Below are 19,880 nucleotides of genomic sequence, written 5' to 3'. Positions count from 1 at the left end.
CACCAAAAAAAAAAAGATCCAATTAAAAAATGGGCAAAGGACCTGAATAGAGATGTCTCCAAAGAGGACATACAAATGGCAAATAGACATATGAACAAATGCTCAACATCACTAATCATCAGAGAAATGCAAATAAAAGGCGCAATGAGATATCACCTCACTCCAGTTAGAATGGCTGTCATCAACAAGACAAATAGTAACAAGTGTTGGAGAGGCTGTGGAGAAAAAGGAACCCTCATACATTGTTGGTGGGAATGTAGACTGGTGCAGCCGTTATGGAAGGCAGTGTGGAGGTTCCTCAAAAAATTACGAATAGAATTACCATATGACCCAGAAATCCCTGTCTTGGGTATCTACCCAAAAAATCTGAAAACATTTATCTGTAAAGATACATGTGCTTCAATGTTCATTGCAGCCTTATTTATGGTGGCCAAGACATGGAAACAACCAAAGTGCTCTTCGATAGACACACAATGGAATACCATTCTGCCATAAGAAAAGATCAAATAGTGCCATTTGCAATAACATGGGTGGATCTTGAGATTATTATGCTAAGCAAAATAAATCAGACAGAAAAAGTCAAGACCTGTGTGCTTTCACTGATATGTGGGATATAAAACTGAAAGCAACAAAGGAAACAAATAAAGACAAACAAATAAATAAACAAAAACTTATAGACATAGACAATAGTTTAGAGGTTACCAGAGGTTAAGGGGGGAGAGGAATGGTAGATGAGGGTAAACGGGGTCAAATATATGGTGACAGATGAACTGACGCTGGGTGGTGAGCACATAATGTGATGTATAGATGATGTATTACAGAATTATACACTTGAAACCTGTGTAACTTTACTAACCATTGTCACCCCAATAAATTAATTTTTTAAAAAAGAATTGAAACAGGTATTCAAACAAAAACTTGTACATGAATGTTCATAGCAGCACTATTTACAATAGACAAAAGGTAGAAACAACCCAAATGTCCATCAACTGGTGAATGGATAAACAAAATGTAGTGTCCATAAAGTAGAATATTATTTGGCCATAATAAGAAATGAAGTACTGATACATGCACAACATGAAAGAGCCTTGAAAACATTCTGCTAAATGAAAGAAGCAAGCCACAAAGACCACATATTATGTGATTCCATCTATATGAAGTGTCTAGCAGAGGCAAATCTATAAAGACATAAAGTAGATTGGTGGTTTCTTAGGGCTAAGGGGATTGGGAGGTGAAAGTTAAAACTTACAGGGTTTCTAAGTAGACAAAATTGTTCTAACAATTGATATCATGATGGTTGTATGTATCTTTGAATGTACTAAAAACCATTTTTTCAGTTTTATTGAGTTATAATTGAAATATATTAGCGTATAAGTTTAAGGTGTACAGCATAATGACTTGACATTCATATATTGCAAAATAATTGCCATAGTAAGTTTAGTTAACATCAATCACCTCGTAGCTACAAAAATATTTTTCTCACATGTAATGAGAACTTTTAGAATCTACACTGTTATTTATCCTACAACTAAAAGTTTGTATGTTTTGACCACCTTCATCCAATTCCCTACCTTGAAAACCACAAACCATTTCTCGTTTTCTCAAGTTTTGGTATTTTTTTAGGTTCCATATATAAGTGAGATCATACAGTATTTGTTTTTCTCTGTCTGACTTATTTCACTTATTATAATGCTCTCAAGGTCCAGCATTGCTGTCACAAGTAACAAAATTTCTTTCCTCTTTACAACTGAAGAGTATCCCATTGTGTGTATGTATATTTTTAAAAAATATTTTATTCAGGTTTTTTACAATGGAAAGGTTAGTCTGAGTAACCTCACCCCCCCAACCCCCGCTATTGGAAGCAAGAAGTCCTCTTCCTGTTCATATTTTCTTCATCCATTCATCTACCAATGGACACTAGGTTGTAAAAGTGATTAAACTGTACACTTTAAGTGAATGAATTATGTACTATGTGAATTACGAGGTATGATCAAACAATATGTGAATGTTTAAATAAAAAAAGACACATTGCTACTAATCCCCCTCAAACTACTCCCCCTTGCTTTGAAAACACTTATCCCATTGTTCTTGCCACTTTATGAAGCAGTTCTGAAAGTCCTCTTTCGTGAATCTCTAGCTGAGCTGTCGTGGCTGCTTTGATGTCCTGAATCATTTTGACTTTGAGGAAGAGCCAGAAGTCACATGGTGCTAGATACAGTGAATAAGGTAGATGAGGACACACTATAATGTTTTTATTTGACAGAAATTCCTGTATACCAGAAGTGATGTGTGACACGGAGCATTGTTATGATAGAGGATGATTTACAGCACACTTTAAATCAAACTTCTCTCAAAATAGTAGTCACAATATAGTCACAGGGATATAAAATACAGTATGGGGAATATAATCAATAATGTTGTAAAGACTATGTAGGATGCCAGATGGGTACTGGACTTATCAGGGGGTTCATTTCATAGACTGTGTAGATGGCTGACCACTGCACTATACACCTGAAGCTAAAGTAGAATAATATTGAAAGTCAACTATAATTAAATATTAAATATAATATAATAGTAAAGATTAATAAATAATATATTATATATATAGTCACAGGATGTAAAGTACAGCATAAGGAATATAGTCAATGGTATTACAACAGCTATATACGATGTTAAAGGAGTAGGAGATTGCAGGGGGTTATCACTTTGTGAGGGATGTAAATGTCTAATGATTACATTGCTTTGTACAACCTGAAACTAATAACAAATAAATAAATAAATACCACACACTCCTTTTCTCAACCACAGCTAATATCCAACTGACTGCACTGAATAAGTTTAAACTTGTCACACACTGTTACTAAGGTTGGATGCGCCACTTCCCATATTGAACATCCCTGCCTTTCTGTTGGATGGCTCTTGGCAGCAGCATTCACTGCATTTTGTGATCACAACACAAAGCCTCCGTGTCACACATAGCTTCTGGTATGGAAATTTCTGTCACATGAAAATATTATGGTGTGTCCTCATCCACCTTGTTCACTGGATCTGGCACCATGTGACTTCTGGCTCTTCCCTAAAGTCAAAATGATTCAGGACATTGAGGCAGCCACGACAGAGCAACTAAAGACACTCATGAAAGAGGACTTCCAGAACTGCTTCAAAAAGTGGCAAGAATGATGGAATAAGTATGTTTGAAATGAGGGGGAGTATTTTGAAGGGGATTAATGGCAATGTCTTTTATTGTAATACATTTTTTTTATTTAGACACTCACCATATTTTGTGATCACACCTCATATATCTCAATAAAACTTCTAAAGAATGAAAGAGAGAGATGAAGGAAGAAAGGGAGAAAAGGAGGGACGGTAGGAAGGACGAGAGGTGGGGAAAGTGGGTGAGAAGGGAGGGACTGAGGGAGAAAGAAAAATAAATATAGTAGTCCACGTACTTATTAAGAGAACGAATGGATCCAAGAAATTAAATTTTAACAGCAATTTGATGTTTTGCACAAAGGGATCTTGTGGGTTGTTGAGGGAATCGATGTTCACTCCAAATGATGTGCTGGTGATCACATCCATGCTGTAGGCCCCAAAGATGCTGCATAAAGACAGACATGGGAAATTAACATCCGCACCTCTTTGCTATCCTTATCCAACAGCTGCAGCAAGAAGAGCATGTAAGATCATATGCTCAGGCAGACAGGTAAAGAGCCACATGCTGTAAAACCATCTGCTGGACCTTCTGAAGAGTCTATGCTCTTGCCACACTCACACATGAGGTGTTTATCGGGTGGCACTGATGTAGCTGGCCCTGTGCTGGGGGTGATGGGGTCACTATGACAAGTTACACCCCCTGTGAGCTCAAGGAGATCAGTCACAGAAGGATGGAGACCATAATCAGACAAATGACAGTAGTGTGTTTTGAGTGTGGGCAATAGTAGCTGCACTGTGTTTGAGGGGGACAAAGGGTAGAAAAAGCAACTCTTCCTCGTGGAGTCAAAAAAGGCGACATTGATCTGGGTCTTGTGTCACCACAGAGTCTATGCTGAGCTGATTCCTCCTCAGCACATTACAGAGCAACAGCACCCTGCTCTGAGTTGCCAGGAATGTCATCCTTCCTTTTCTACACCCCTGCTAAGGTGAGCAAGTGAAAGACCTGCTCTCAACTCCAGTGATCTGAGGTTCCCCCGAAGGCAGACTCATTTCTGTATAAATGTAAGAATTAAGAATGTTCCTAGTTTAAAATATTTATATATATACATATACATATACACACACATATATACACATATATATGTATGTATACATATATATACATATATATATATACATATATATACACACACATATATATATATACATATATATATAATACTTAAGCAGATACATTAATCTTGGCTCGTGTACTTAGAAATTTTCTCTCCTGCCTTCCCTGCCCTTTTGGATGAGCCACGTCTTCTTGGGTACCCCATTGGTGTTCTAACACTACACACCTACTTCTGTTTGGTCACTCGAGTTACTCAACAGTGGGAATTTCGACTCCATGGCAAGAAGCTGGAGGGTCTTGGGGCAGAGCTCAGAATCCCAGCAGCTGCAATCATACTTACTCTTTTAGGGTGGTGGGATTGCCTTTCTCTGCATCCATTCTCAGGTTTCTCACCAACACATCTGCATACTGGCCAATGATGGGGAACATCTAGACACAAAGTACAACACTTGAAGTTAAATGCGAATACTCAAGTCCTAGAAGGACCTGGCTTTCAAGACCACGGAACAGTGACCCTTTCTAATGTCACTTCTAGGACCTAAAGATAAAAGACCATTTTTGGAAGCTCAAATTCAGCATGCTACTACTCATTGGAAGGAAACTACCTTATTTTCTACCTGTCCCCAGATGCATTCTTTTTATTTCATTTTATTTTTAATTAGTTTCAGGTGTACAAAGCAACATAATAGTTAGACATTTATACCCCTCATAAAGCGATTACCTCCCTTCCCCAATCTACCACCCCTCTGACATCTTATATAGCTATTACAATAGCATTGACTATCTTCCTCATGCTGTACTCCACCCCCCATGACCACATATATACATATATTCTTATAGTTGACATACAATATTATTCAGTTGTACAGGGCATTAGTCAGGCATCTACGTCCATGAAGTCATCCCCTTGATCAGTCCAGTGCCCATCCGGCACCTTACATAATCTTTACAACATTGTTGATTATATTACCCATTCTGTATTTCATATCCCCATGACTATATTGTGTCTACTAACTTTCTCTTTCTAATCCCTCACCTTCTCCTCCGTCCCCTCCCCTCTCCCATCTAACGACCAACACTTTTGTTTTCTATATCTCTGAGTCTATTCCCAGATACATTCTTCAACTTTCTCATTAAAAGTCCTCTATTTTCTTACCTCTTTGAGCTTTCCACTGGTGAAGGTTGGCGACAGCAACGTTCGTATTCTCTTCCAATCTTCATCCGCAGCCATAGAGATGGCACTTTTCAAAAATCCGACTGGGCCAATAGACTAGAGTTGAAAGCAAAAGACATTTTGCTCTACAAAAGTTTTGAAGGTCTCAACAGTTGTAGAATATTTGTTAAATGGGCATCAATTATTCAACAAATATTTAGTGACAGTCTACTTAGTAGCAGACCCAATGCTAGAGACTCAATAAATACTTCTCCCAAATGTCTAGCTTCCTGTGAGGGTGGAGGAGACATCCAGCTACCTGATATGGTATTAGGCATTTGTATTCCAATCTCTTTTTCAATGCAAATGACCCATGTGGTAGGGAAACTGCTCTTCCAGGGGAATAAAAAGGAGTAAGTTCTAGTATATCCTGCAGGGCTCAGTAGAGTAGAAAGGGATTGTTGAGAGATAGCCACATAGCCTAGGCAAACTCTATGTTGCTTCAGACCAGTTCTAGCTTTACAGCATGAGCAACTTGAAAAAGTGATGTGTTAATATGGTAACTTTTTGTAAAATAGAGTTAAACTTTACAGATAAGGAATCTATTGGCTATTCTGAAAAAATGATACAATTACATGGAAATCCTTTTCCTTTACATTTTCCCACCAGGGATAGAAGGAGAAAAACAGTAGGTAATTCTATTTCTCAGATTGGTACTGGCTTATCAAGTCAACTCGCTTGAGACTTTCTTCCATTTTCCAACACAATACTTTGTTTTAAAGTGAGTATCTCCAATACATATTCATGATAAAAACTCACCAACTAGGAAAAGAGGAAAACTCCCTCAACTTGATAAAGAGCGTCTACAAAACAACCTACAACTAACATCACATTTAATGACAAGAACATTGAATGACATCACCAAGATCAGAGTAGGAGACTCCAGCCTCCAGCACCCCCACAGAGAACAACAATTAGACAGCTATTCAGAAAAAAATATAGGTCTGGGAGAGCTCAGGAGTTCACTTAAGAAGATCAGAAACAGAGTGAAGTAAAAATCCTGAGATTAACTATATAAAATGGATAAGGAGAATAGTTTAATTTTGCCTGCATCATCTCATCCCCCAAGCCAGCACAGCTCAGTGCCAAGAGGGAACTCCCCAGCCTGAGCTACTTCCCCTTGCTGAGAAAAGAACAGGGTGAATGACAATTTTCCCCAGCCTTTCAATGCACTGAACAAATGACGTGCTTTGGTTTCACTACCCCCACTCTATGGTATAGATGAGAAGTTGAGAGCGCTCAGAACAAAGAAGAGCAGTAACTACCATCAGGCACAAGGCAGGAGTGACCATAATTGTCTGTGTATTGCTCTACAGAAGACCCCAACAGCCTTTGCTGCTGCGGAAGCCAACAACCAGCATAGCCGCCGTGAACCCCCTGCAGATTCTGCTGTTGTTAACCCACAGGTTTTCTTCACATTTGCAGACTCCAGGGGCCTGACTCCTGCTCCACCACACCCCACCCCCACCAGAGCTGTCCAAATAAATGCCACCACTAACACCCTTAGCCTCAGGATCTATGCCAACAGCCAGCCATGGCTTCTGTGGCTGGCCATGTACATAGCACCAGCCCAGGCTCCTGCAGCTGCTCAGGTGCCTGGAGCCAGCCCTGACTCCTGTCAGTGGACTACACTGACACATGCTCACACCTAACCCCTGCAGCAACACATCTGTATACTTTCAGCCTAAAATCCATTCACCAGCCCTGACTGCTGTGCATGTGCCAGTAGGTAGCCACTGTAGCCACATGAGTGCACACTGACAGCCTGTGGACTCTAAGCTTCCTGTGTGCCCACAGTTGGCCCCAACCCTTGCCATTGGCCCCTGCCCTTACCACTGGACAGGTGTTCCTGCAGTTAACTCCCACAACTTGCATATCATCAACTTTGGCCACCACTTCTGCCTGCCCCAGTCCCTCACCACTGGACTTGCTGAGATGTTGAATACACCAACAGCCTTTACAGCCCTCATGGACCCTCCACAGCTCTTGCTGCCAAGGATCATGCAGTTGGCGATGTGGTGAACCTAACTACCTGATCAACATTGCCATCCAGACATGGAGCCACCACACACCCCCACACTGGCACCCTATGCCACTAGACCAAGGGCCACAGCACACTCCAGTGTGCTCCAACCCAAATGTAAAGGTCTTTCCTTACTGAAGTTAGTTGATCAAGTCTGCAAGAGGTGACCGCTTCTTCAAATGCACAGACACCATTGCAAGACTACAGTAATCACAAAGAATCAGGGAGACATGGCACTACCAAAGGAACACAATAAACTTCTAGTAACAGACCTCGCAGAAAAGGAGATCACAAATTGCCCTGACAAGGTATTCAAAATATTTGTTCAAAAGAAGTTCAGAGAGCTAAAGAAACACAGATTAAAAATATAACAAGATCATTTGATATCATTTTCCCTGATTCGTCATGATCCCTACAGTCTTGCAATGGTATGGTTTCTGTGTACTAAAATTAACCATTTTTAGCTCGATGGATTTAATTTTTGAAAAATTTAACAAAATCAGAAAAAAAATTACAAGAGTTCAACAAAGAGATATAAAACATAAAAGAGAACAAAATAATTTTGAAGCTGGAGAATACAATGACTGAACTAAAAAAATGCAACAGAGAGGTATAAGATCTGACCCAATCAAGTAGAAGAGTCAGTGACCATTTTAACTATGTTGAGTCTTCCAATCCATGAAGATGGAATGACTTTGTTTTCTTTGTGTCTTCTTCAATTTCTTTTAATAATGTCTTATAGTTTTCAGTGTATAGGTCCTTCATATCCTTTGTTAAGTTTACTCCTAGGTATTTTATTCTTTTTGTTGCAATTGCAAAAAGAATTTTTTTTTCATTTTTTTTTCTGAACTTTCGTCATTAGTATATAGGAATGCAATGGATTTTTGTACATTGATTTTGCATCCTGCAACTTTACTGTACTTGTTTATTTTTTTCTAATAGTTCTTTTGGTGGAATCTTTAGGGTTCTATATATAAAGAATCATGTCATCTGCAAAAAGTGACAATTTGACTCTTTATTCCCAATTTAGATGCCTTTTATTTCTTTCTCTTGCCTGATTGCTTTGGCTAGAACTTCTAATACTATGTTGAATAACAGTAGTGAGAGGAGGTATCCCTGTCTTGCTCCTGATCATAAGTCTCATGGTTACCACAAAGCAAAAACCTATGGTAGATATAGAAAAGAGGACGAGGAAGGAATCAAAGCATACTACTATAAAAAAATCAAACCCCAAAGAAAGACAGGAAGAAGAGAAGAAGATGGAACAAAGGATCTATGACATATCTGAATTAACAAAATGGCAATAGTAAGTTGCTACCTCTGAATACTAGCTTTCTATGTAAGTGGACATATGAATGATAAAGAAAATGTAGTATATGTATATATATGTACATATATACACACTGGAATTTTATTCAGCCTTAAAAAAGAAGGAAATCCTGCCATTTACAACAATATGAATGAACATGGAGGACAACATGCTAAGTGAATTGAGTCAGACAGACAAAAATAAATATCAGATAATCTTACTTATATGTGGAATCCAAAAAAAATAGGTAAACTCATTGTACCGGAAAATTTTAGTTGTAAGATGAATAAGTTCTGGAGATCTAATGTACAGCATGGTGAGTATAATTAATAATACTGTATTGTATATTTGAAATTTGCTAAGACAGTAAATCTTAACTGTTCTTACTACAAATGAATAAAAGGTACTATGAGAGGTGATAGATATGTTAATTCATTTGTGGGAATCACTTTACAATGTATGTACATATATAAAAAAGTCACATTATACACTTATATACCTATATTTTTATTTGTCAAAAATAAATGTATAAAATTTTTAAAACAGAGAAAGACTGAATGCTTTCCCCTAAGATCAGGAACAAGGCAAAATCTCCACAGACACTACTCTTAGACAACATCATACTGGAAATCCTAGCTAGTGTAGTAAGAAGACCAAAAAAAAAAAAAAAAAAAAAAAAAAAAGGAAACAACGAAGAAGAAATTAAAGGGATACAGATTGGAAGGGAAAAAAATAGAAGTGTCCCCATTTTCAGTGACATAATTGTCAGTGTAGAAAATCTCAAGGAATATAAAAAGAAAACCTCTAGAATTAATAAATGAGTTCAACAAGGTTGCAGGATACAAGATTAACAGATAAAAATCAGCCACATTTCTGTATAATAATGAATATGTGAAAATACAATACGATTTACAATCACTCCAAAGAAAATGAAATACTATAGGTGTAAATTTAACAAAATATGTATAGGATTTTTATGCTGAAAACTACAAAATATTGGTGAAAGGAATCAAAGAAAACCTAAATAAATGGAGAGACATACTATGTTCATGGATTGAAACAATTGATCTAGTAATAATATAGACATTTTCTCCAAACTGATCCATATGACAAATTGTATTTTACCAAAATCTCAGCAATTTTTTTATAAACATATATCAGCTCATTTTAACTTTGTATTATGGAAAGGCAAAGGATATGGAATAGCTAAAACAATTCTGAAAAAAATGGTGGATTATTCTCCATGCTGAGACTTTCTATATAGCTACAGTAATCAAGATTGTGTGGTACTGGTGGAGGGTAGATACATAGATCAATGGAAGAACAAAGAATGAGAAATAAATCCACACAAATAGGCCCCATGATTTTTGACAATGGTGCAAAAGCCATTCAAGGAGGAAGGCTAGCCTTTTCACAAATGGTGCTGCAGCAATTAGAAAGTCATAGGCAGAAAAAAAAGAATGTTGACCTAAACTTCACATGTTATACAAATCTTAACATAAAATGGATCACAGGCTTAAATGTAAAACATAAAACTATATGACATTTAGAAAAATAGGAGAAAATCTTCAGGTCCCAGGGCAAGGTGAACAGCAGTTTTCGACTTGGCACTAAAGACACAACCCATAAAAACATTGATAAATTGGTGTCAAAAATTTTTGCTCTGCTGAAAACCCTAATAAAAGGAAAAAATAAGTTACACACTGTGACTATAAAAGAATAGTAAGAGAGAGCCTTATGGCAATGGAACAGTTCTGCATCTTCATTGTGGTGGTGGTTACACAAATCTACATAGATCATAAATTTTTATAGTGACACACACACACAACTGAGTGCACATAAAACTGATGAAATCTGAATAAGCTCTGTGGATAGTACCAATGTAAGTTTCTTACTTTAGTATTGTACTATAGTCATACAAGATATTACCTTTGGGGAAAACAGAGTGCAAGGTAGATAATATGGTACCTTCCTGGATTTTTTTTTTGGCAACTTCCTGTTAACCTATTATTATTTCAAAATTAAAAAATGAATGAAATATTAAATTAAAAAAAGAATGGATGCCTACCCGCCGGTTTGTGAACACAGAATAACATTCTTTCACAAGTATTGTTTTGATCATGTCTGGATCTGTGACAGCCAACACAGGCTGTCGACCATCATAGAACCTGTGTTGGGAAAACAGAGTTGATTAAATTTAACAAGCCAATATCTGCAGACGCAGCCACTCCTGGAAGTCCAGACTTTCCTTTGATGTTACATAATCCATATTCCTAGAGGACATGGTCAGAAACAACATTAGAGCATTTGTTAAGTCCAGATGGTACGTACATGGGTATTTTCTATACAATTCTCCATAATTTTTATATGTTAAAATACCTTATTATCAAACATGAAGTTAGGTTAGTAAATAGGGGAAGGCAAGTAAATTATCTGAGAACAAAAAATAAATAAGAGTCCACCCACTCAGTCATTAAAATATACACTTTTAAAGATATATCAAAAAACATGAAAAATGCATATGACTTCATATTAGATGAAAATTGTAGACATATAGATCATAAATATGTAAAAACGTGTCAGCAAATGAAAGAGACTGGGAATGCCCAAAAATATATAATAGGAACATGAATGATTTCTTTGCCCTATTTTGTAAAGTTTGTTCAGTAGTTTACAATTTCTTAAAGGAAATATTATTTTAACTATGAAAGAGAAGTTCTGGGTAAAATCAAGGTTAGAAAAATGTTTAAGGAAAGAGAATTAAAAAATACAGGGGAGCATGTATAATTCATTAAAAAATTCTTTATTTTCATTGCTTATATTTATTTTGTATATGGGTCCCCTGTGGGACTTGGGCTCCGTGTAGGTGACATCTGTTAATAGCACAGCAAGCCCAATTTTGACACACGTATCACACAAAGGGGATTCTTTCTATGTGATACATCCCAATTTGGCCTGACCTCCTGGATTCCTATAATTACACTGTCCTCTGGAATTTTATTTTTTTACTATAAATCAGATGCATTAGGTAGAACAAATGGAAGATTTTCCACAAGACTTACCTATTCTCTCTTTGACTTTACAGATGATTTCAAATGGTTTTGTGTTTGCAAATAAAAATGGATGAGACCCACCATACTTAATGCTGCCCATTTCTGAAAAATGTTCTAAAATGCAGAAGGTTTGAGTGGGTGTCGAGTACAGTTAGTGTTGAAGTAGTGACATAATTTAATGAGATGCCACTTAGAAGATGGACAGTACAGAGAGATAAAGCCTTCTCCCACTTGCTTCTAGCATGCAAGCACCACCTTACCCCTTTCCCGCTGCTCTCACCACACCTCTAGCAGCTCCAAAGGGGAACAGCTGCTGCAACTGGCTGAGGCCACTTTATACAATCCTCAAGTCCATCAGCCCACCAGGAAAAGGGTGGTTTGGAAATATACTACATCTCTTCAAAGTTAGAGAATAGGGTAGATAAAGCAATACTTGTATAATCTAAACTTCTATTGAAAGTCTTGGCTTAAAACTCTTTTAAAAACCCAAACTTCATACTTACGGAGAAAATGAAAAGAGTACAAATGGTTTCCCATTCTGTGTACCTATACCCACAGCCATTTTTCAAAATGACATAACAAATCCAATTTTAAATAAGAACATTTGGCTCTAGATTAACAGTGAATCATGTGGGGAGAAATGACATGCATTTATGAGCATATTAGGAATGACATAATGCATTTTATCCAATTAAAGGTGACCTAAGGAAGGAAAAATGGACCAAAGGGGAATGATCAACCACTGGACAGAGAGAGATGTCAGGAGTCCCCAAACCACCAAATCTGGAGACTAGTGATAACCGGCACCTCTCCAGCTGATTCCGAATGTAGACCTGGACACCTGGTGACATATCGGATCCCTGGTAGAACAAGCCCCCAAAAGTTTACAATAATACTATAGGCTGAGATTGTCTTCAACACCAGCGGGTGGGTGTGGGATCTCATTAGAATAGCAAGGCTATGCAATGGAAGTTTCCAGTATACTCACCCCCACATATTTCCATATGTATTAAAACATTTCTGGTCAAAATCCCAAAAACCCTGCAAGGAGAAACAAAATTAGATTGTTAATCTAAACGTACTGAACCCTACCTCTAATTGGGACAAAAATGACTCAAAGCTCATGAAATCAAGTTTACTCTTTTTCAGTGGTAGGTAGAGGGAAGCTCTTACTCAGAGGTGTCTTGGGAAATGGAGAGAAAATAGATAATTGAAATGGAAAATTTTAAATTACTCTTGAAATTTCTGTAACTAGTACAGATACTGAATGACTGACCCTTCCTTGTCTATGATATTAACTAACTCCTTGTCTTTCTGAAGGTTTTTGTTGTGCATGTGTTGCCTCTAAAATCTCCTAAACCCCAGAATTATTACCTGACATGGACACTGAGAACTGAAGCTGAGGGAAACTAAGAGTGGCCTGCACACTCTTTGATCTCCTGGTTAAGCATTATTTTCATTTATCTCATGAGCCCCCTCTAGAATTCCAGCAGAATCAGGCAGTTTGACACACCAGTGACATCTTTTATTCTAGCAGATTTGAATAAATGTAAAACACGTTTGTTGAGTGAGAAACTGACTGAGGGAATGAATGAATGACAAAGTGGATTTGCCTTCTGGTTTTCCAGCTCAACATGGAAAAGCTGGGGAGATGGCACCATTCCACCAGGCCTGAGCAAATTAACACACTTGCTCTGAGTTTTCACTTCTGTCACTTAAAATACAAATCTTCCGATTCCTAAGTTGTAGATGTGATATTAGATGTTTTAACCATGCAAAGGAGGTCCCAAGAATATGGGTGTGGGGATGCATCTATAAGGAGTTGATGTACGCAAGGTGGAAAGGAAATTATTGCTTTTTCAGAGGTAAAAATTACGGGAAGTTCTTAGACTAATAGAAATACTGAAGATCTCAGTTGGGAGAATTAGGATCTGAGAAACAAGCCTCTGGTCTTGTTTGGGAAAGGAAATCTGGGCAGAGAGCAGCCAGCATGCAAGGCTCTGCCTTCTGGCCTGAGGGATGTGAGCTGGTAACCTTCTGTCCAGGGGCCACACCCTGGGTGAAGCATAAGGGCAGGATACATCACGAAGGCCGCACCAAAATCCACAGTCCATGTGTCAACTACTATATTCCATTCAGTTAAATTCAATTTTTCATTATTTTGTCAAATAATCTCTTTTCTAGTGATTTTGTATAAGTAATTCTTTCTCACTTACAAAAACCCCACACAACTCATTTAGAGGTTAAATATCTGAAGCTGATAGACAGCCCCCACGTTGCCTCAGTTATACCTGCTCAGACTCACCCATAGGTGCCTCCTCTGAGGGCAGAGAAGTAAAGCAGAAAGCTCTTGTTCCATCTCTCTTGTCCCCCAAAGTCATCATGGCGAGCAAAGGGTGAGTAGGAGCCATGGATATAACTACAGGCATTTAGCAGTTCTTAGAGAATTCATGTAGGCAAATTCCCCGATGGTGAACACTTGGGCTGCCAAATACACTGAAGTTTCGAAGCTATCCAGGAGGAAGGAAGCAAGAGCCACCAGGAGCTCATGCTACGAGCAGGAAGTCTACTCTAGCCTATACCCGTAATGAGGCAGTGCCACTCACCTCCTTCATGCTTTTCACCTAATAGTAAGTACGATTACGCCTGTCTAGGGGTCTTCACCTGGCTGCAAGAAAATGCTTCTCACGATGCTCACAGGTGGGAACACCAAGTCCTGTGCTGCACCAGCCAGAGGGCACTGTTGCCCAACTGAGGCAAGACCTGAGACTCCTAACAGCTGACAACAGAGCCCTGGGGTAAACTTGGCCCGGTGCTGGGTGGGGCATATGACACCCTTTCCGGAAAGTGTGAAACCTCAGAACGTCCTCCTGAGGAGGGCACTTTGACTATGGAACTCAGCTGGGACAGACAATGGAATTGTAACCGCAATATAAGATGTCAGAGGGGTAGTAGATTGGGGGCGGGGGGTTAGCATCGTGAGGGATGTAAATGTCTAACTATTACAATGTTTTGTACACCTGAAACTAATAAAAAAATATATATATAAACAAAGATGATATTCTAAAATAAAAGAAAGAGGGAACCCAAACACCACTCACTTTACGGTAACCCAGAACAGTTCCAAAAAAAGGCAGAGGTTTCGGCCCAGGAATTCCCAGCTTCTTAAAAAATCCATGTGTAGCAGTCCCATATCTATAAAGAAAAAGAGAAAGCAGGGATTGTGGAATAGGTCCTGGGGCTGGCGATCACAGAGTTGGAACTGGAACAGTCAAGCCAGGGAGGTAACATGTAGGCAGGCGATAACTGATAAAGCAATTCCAACAGCAATAATTCCATTCACTCGTCATCTCCTTTCTCACTTCCACTGAGAGACCCACAAAAAGTAATGATTATTAGCTAAAAAGAGCTGACTTCAGGGCCCCAATCCTAGAGTGAATGCTTGATAAATTTTCCAGATTGGAGCACTCCTGAGAGGCTCAGGCTGGAATTCTATTTAGTAAGTTAACTCTTCCATGATTTTGGAGATTCTAATTCTAGGCAGAAAAAGGAAAAAGGTTTTTCTGCTCCGATGATGAGATTTTGCATAACTGGATCCATCAGTGACTGAGGGTTAGTGAGAGCCCACCGAGACAGTGTTCTTACAGTTAGCTCTGTGTGGGGACAGAGCCCCAGAAAGTAGTTTCCAGGCTCTCGGCCTCACATAGGAAGGTGCTGGCTCAGGTAGTAAATGGCCATCAACTGTGATTGGGTGGCCATCAGCTGTGGCTAGTTGGCTGTCAGCTGTAACCAGTGAGCCATTGGCCACTAATATAACTGCCGTGGCTAAGCTAGAAGAAAAAGGGGGGCTAGCAAGAAGATGGTGGCTGAGTCTGCAAGCGGCGCAGTGAGGATTGAGAATTGTGTGGCTCCTGTTTCCTGTGTCTCTAACCCAGCCACTAGCGAGACTATAGTGGTATGACTCCCCTACCTATGGCTCCGTAGGTGTTCCTTTTTGGCGTCACCATATCCTGCGTTCTTGTGTGGGGAGCGGGAGCAGATACCCCACAGGCCGCCCTGCACGACACTCTGTGACTTTAAGCCTTTCCTTCCCTCTAGCCCCTGACCCTGTTTTGAGATCTGGGTCTTCTTAAACATATCATCACAAAGAGGCCTTGGACTAGCCACAGTGTGCTCATTTCTATAGCATGAAACTGGGTTCAAGGCTTCCATTGTCCTCATAGCTTTTCAGCTACACCCATGTTCTCAGGAAATTTGGTGCCTTGTGCTCTAGAGAAGCGTGATTGTCCCACACGTGCCCTGAATGAAGCTGTATAAAGGAACCAATGACTAAATAATGCATTTCCAGACCATTCTTCCCCTGGTGGCATCTGGTCCTCCAGCCTGTGATGGTCACCTGCTAAGCAGTGCCAGGCTCACGCCGTTTGTCATGATGGCCAGTCACCACGCAGTTGGTTTACTGGCTCTGTGTGTCAACTATCTCAAAATCCCATTAAGGCTGGTGCTTCCTCTGGCAGGCCTGCCTGAAATTGATCTCCATGTGTCATATGTGGAGTCCCACAGCTGGGGGCTCTGGATCCTTGCAAGCCTTCCCACTCCAGGGTTACTGAGAGAGGTCAGAGGGGAGGAGGAAGAGAGGCTGAGGAAGAGGCCATTGGCAACCATTTCAACCATGAAGCTTCTAGGCCTACAAGACTAAACCCACAGAGGCAAATTAGGGAGTTATGGCTGAAAAACAGGCTCTGTGTAATGGTCCCACGTACCCTACAAACGCTTTCAACTGAAAGATAGGTGGCCTTGCAAACAGGGTACCTTCCTGTTGATAGCAAAAGATGCATTATACAACATAAAATTCGTAACTACAAAATGTTCCAGAGCTGGATTAAGACCTTGTGTCCTCTTTTTTGGAGTTTAGCCTTTAAGGAAATATAGGTTCCAAATATTTTGTACAGCTCCAGCAAATCGTATAATGTGTGATGAAATAAACACCCAAAATTGTATGAAAGTACTTATACTTAAGGACACAGCAGAGGTACCTCAGCCAGGCCCAGCTGGGTGTTTGGATCCTTCCTCCAGAAAGTTGGTGGAAGTATGTACACTGACTGTCAAAAACGGGTACTCTTGGTTCATCCCATCCCTGTTCCTTCCTTCGCCATGACAACCACAGCAAATCAATTAAACCAGTTTCTACTTCTGAACTTTCAACATGTTACATAAACTCTCAAATGAGGCTAAGTAATTGAATTAATGTGTCAGCAACATTGATCCCAAAGAAAGATCTAAGGTCTAAACTCACATGGTTCCATATCAAGGCCGAGGGTGGGCTGGAGGACTCTTCAGTTTCTTTCCAGCTTCCCTCTTTTTGGTAGAGTAATACTGCTTTGGTGCAAATGAAGGGGCTAACATAAAGCCAATCATTTCTATTGCATTTACATTGTGTGGGCATAAGAGGATACTCTCTACACTACAGCCAGTGACTCAGCTGTACAAGTGTTACCCTAAGGCTGGAGTGCTGTGTATCCACTGGTGACAGTAGTGACAGCCCCACTGCCAGACAGACCACACAGTGTGACTTAGATGGTGTCCCTGACGCCAGGCTTCAAGCAGATGAGATGCCTACCTTGCTGCCCTGTGAGTGACCTACTATGGGCCAGGACCCGGAGTATCTGGGGAAATATTCTCCCACTCCACCCAGATGCTGCCTGGATGCCTGTCTTAGTCACTGGCTCACAATCTCACTTACTCACCTGCACTGTGAGATTAAAATAACCGGCTGGGCAGGTATATTTAAAAACGTATAGATAATCTATGTCATAGAAGTATACATTTGTACACTGGAGTCATATTCCTGACATTATTCTAGAAGGGTAAGGTTATTTACACACCTTTGTAGCCACAAATTTGGAACAGCCCTCTTGTATCCTTCAGAAGGAACAGTCTTACCTCAGTAAAAAATTCTGGTGTTAAATAGAATGAAACTAAATTGTGTCAATTAATTTTAAAAAGTCATCACACAGAAAATATGTTGCCACAATACCCTGACTTTGTAATATTTCTTTCAAAAAAAATTAAGCAAAGTTTATATATTCTATATTCATGTCATCATGATTTCCTACTCTTCATGAAACTGAAATTGAGGCAGAGGTCAAACAGGACAAGGAGGGGCCTTCCCTACCCACATGTCAAAAAAGTTCCTCTCCCACCTGCTCCGAGATACCAGGAATCCCACCCTTACAAAGAATTCTGTTAGATCGGCCTTCCTGCTCTGTAACTTAAAGGGAACAAAATCAAATCCAAATTGGCTTGTCGGTTCATGGCTTTGCAGGCTGTTAGCTGATTTCATATCGGGGAATATTAATCTCTATACTGATGCTGACCCTCCCCAAAGACTGGAAGGAAAAAGTGAAAGAAAAGAATACAATTTCAAGATTTCTGCCAAGTTTCTCTACTCTGTGATTTTCATTTAGGGGTAAAAAGTTCTGCCTATTACAAGGTGGGGAAATGAGTCTTCAGAGGGGAGCGCCAGGGGAGGGACACAGAAAAGAGGGAAGAGCCAGTGTGAAGAGGAGGGTGGGACAGTCTCCAATCCCCATGAAATCTGGGGTGCACCCTGGTGCCTTGTGTTAATGATCCCAGGCAGTGGGCGGGGAGGAGGAACCAACCTAGTCACACAGGGGATGACGATCCTTCTACACATTTCTTGCCGTAGAAGCAGAACTTGGATGGTGGAACTTGGAAAGTGAAAGTAATCAGACAAATCCCCAGGCCACGCCCTCCTGCCTTCAGGATCCCCCCAAAATGGGATAGGAGTGAGTACCCCACTGCACAGAAGCCAGTTGTTTTTAATCAGCCCCTTCTGAATTCTGGTTAGTCTAACTCCATCCAAACTGACAGTCGATTACAAGATTATCCCCAGAAGTAAACAATGTCACTAAAAACCCCGGGCTGCGGAGGTTGGGATTTAGAGGGGGAGGGAGGCAATACTCCTTCAAACAAGATCAGTAATAACTCCTTTTGTATTTGCAGCCCCCAATGCTTAAGCAACTCCCCCTTCATTAAATGTTTGATCTTCCAAATACATAAGGGAAAGGGGACCCTGATTAGCTCCCCAAGTCCAAGTTACAGAGGATACACATTTGGACAATTACTCACAGATAGAGGAGCACCAGGCTGGTAGCCAGGAGAAGCCAGGTCTCTGTGGAAAAGCTTGGGATCAGGTCCATGGCCGTTTTCTTCTAAGATCTGCCACTCTGAGGCTCCCTTTCAGCAGTGTGTGCTAGTCTCTGTCAGCCTGTGCGTGCAGAACTTGCCTTCCTACCCAGCTGTGACTCAGCTACACTGGATGTTTATGTGCTGAGAAAAGGGGCGTGACTAGATCTGCAGCCAGTGAAAGGGCCATCTGTGCTCCACCTGCACCTGCCCTCTCCACCTTGAAAGTTGATGGACACTCCCACTGTGACCATCCTTGAGTTCGTGTTCTGTGGGAAATCGATCAACAACTCACTCAGTTTTATCAGCAAGCCCAAAGGTTACAGAAACTCAAGTAAAGCAACTGGCCTGAAATCTCTAACCTGCCGTTGACTCCATGGCTGCCTGCTCTAAAAAGTACTTGAATTCCTTCAAACAAGCAAGGTGTACAAACCCATGCAGTTTCCTCAGCCAAGAAATGTCTGTGTGCCCCCTAGAAGGTTCCTACTTATCCTACAAAATCCAGCCTAGACAGAACCCCTTCTGCAAGAGTCTTTCTTAACTGACCTCCTTGAACATATAACCACTTCCTCCTCTGGACAACCTCTATTCCCTGCACACAATTCTATTATTGTCTTCTCTATTCTCCAGCACCACTGTTGTTTTCCACATCAAGTTCCCTTACCAGATTGAGAGCTTCTCAAGGACACGGTCTGGGTATTTATGTCACTAGTCCCTAGCATAGTACTTTATACAACATGGCATTCAAGAAAGGTTGGTGGAGGATTTCTAGTCAAGATGGCAGAGTAGGTAAATGCTGTGCTCAC

At 40.1% G+C, this 19,880-nt stretch overlaps 1 protein-coding gene across 1 annotated transcript in view; it reads right to left on the bottom strand.

The window, feature by feature from the left end:
- LOC117024573 (cytochrome P450 3A12-like) overlaps positions 1 to 19,210 on the bottom strand; it is a 37,522-nt gene extending 18,312 nt beyond the window's left edge. Inside the window, exons 1-7 of the mRNA XM_033109990.1 lie at positions 19,018 to 19,210; positions 14,967 to 15,060; positions 12,854 to 12,906; positions 10,881 to 10,980; positions 5,424 to 5,537; positions 4,608 to 4,696; positions 3,450 to 3,598 (exon numbers count right to left, since the gene is read on the bottom strand). Coding sequence (XP_032965881.1) covers positions 3,450 to 3,598; positions 4,608 to 4,696; positions 5,424 to 5,537; positions 10,881 to 10,980; positions 12,854 to 12,906; positions 14,967 to 15,060; positions 19,018 to 19,088 — 670 coding nt within the window. The 5' untranslated portion in view covers positions 19,089 to 19,210. The remainder of the gene's footprint in view (positions 1 to 3,449; positions 3,599 to 4,607; positions 4,697 to 5,423; positions 5,538 to 10,880; positions 10,981 to 12,853; positions 12,907 to 14,966; positions 15,061 to 19,017) is intronic.
- Positions 19,211 to 19,880: the final 670 nt, after the last annotated feature.

The sequence above is a fragment of the Rhinolophus ferrumequinum genome, chromosome 7, assembly GCF_004115265.2.
Source record: "Rhinolophus ferrumequinum isolate MPI-CBG mRhiFer1 chromosome 7, mRhiFer1_v1.p, whole genome shotgun sequence".
Classification (NCBI taxonomy): Eukaryota; Metazoa; Chordata; class Mammalia; order Chiroptera; family Rhinolophidae; genus Rhinolophus; species Rhinolophus ferrumequinum.
This window is presented reverse-complemented; position numbering and strand designations above follow the sequence as displayed.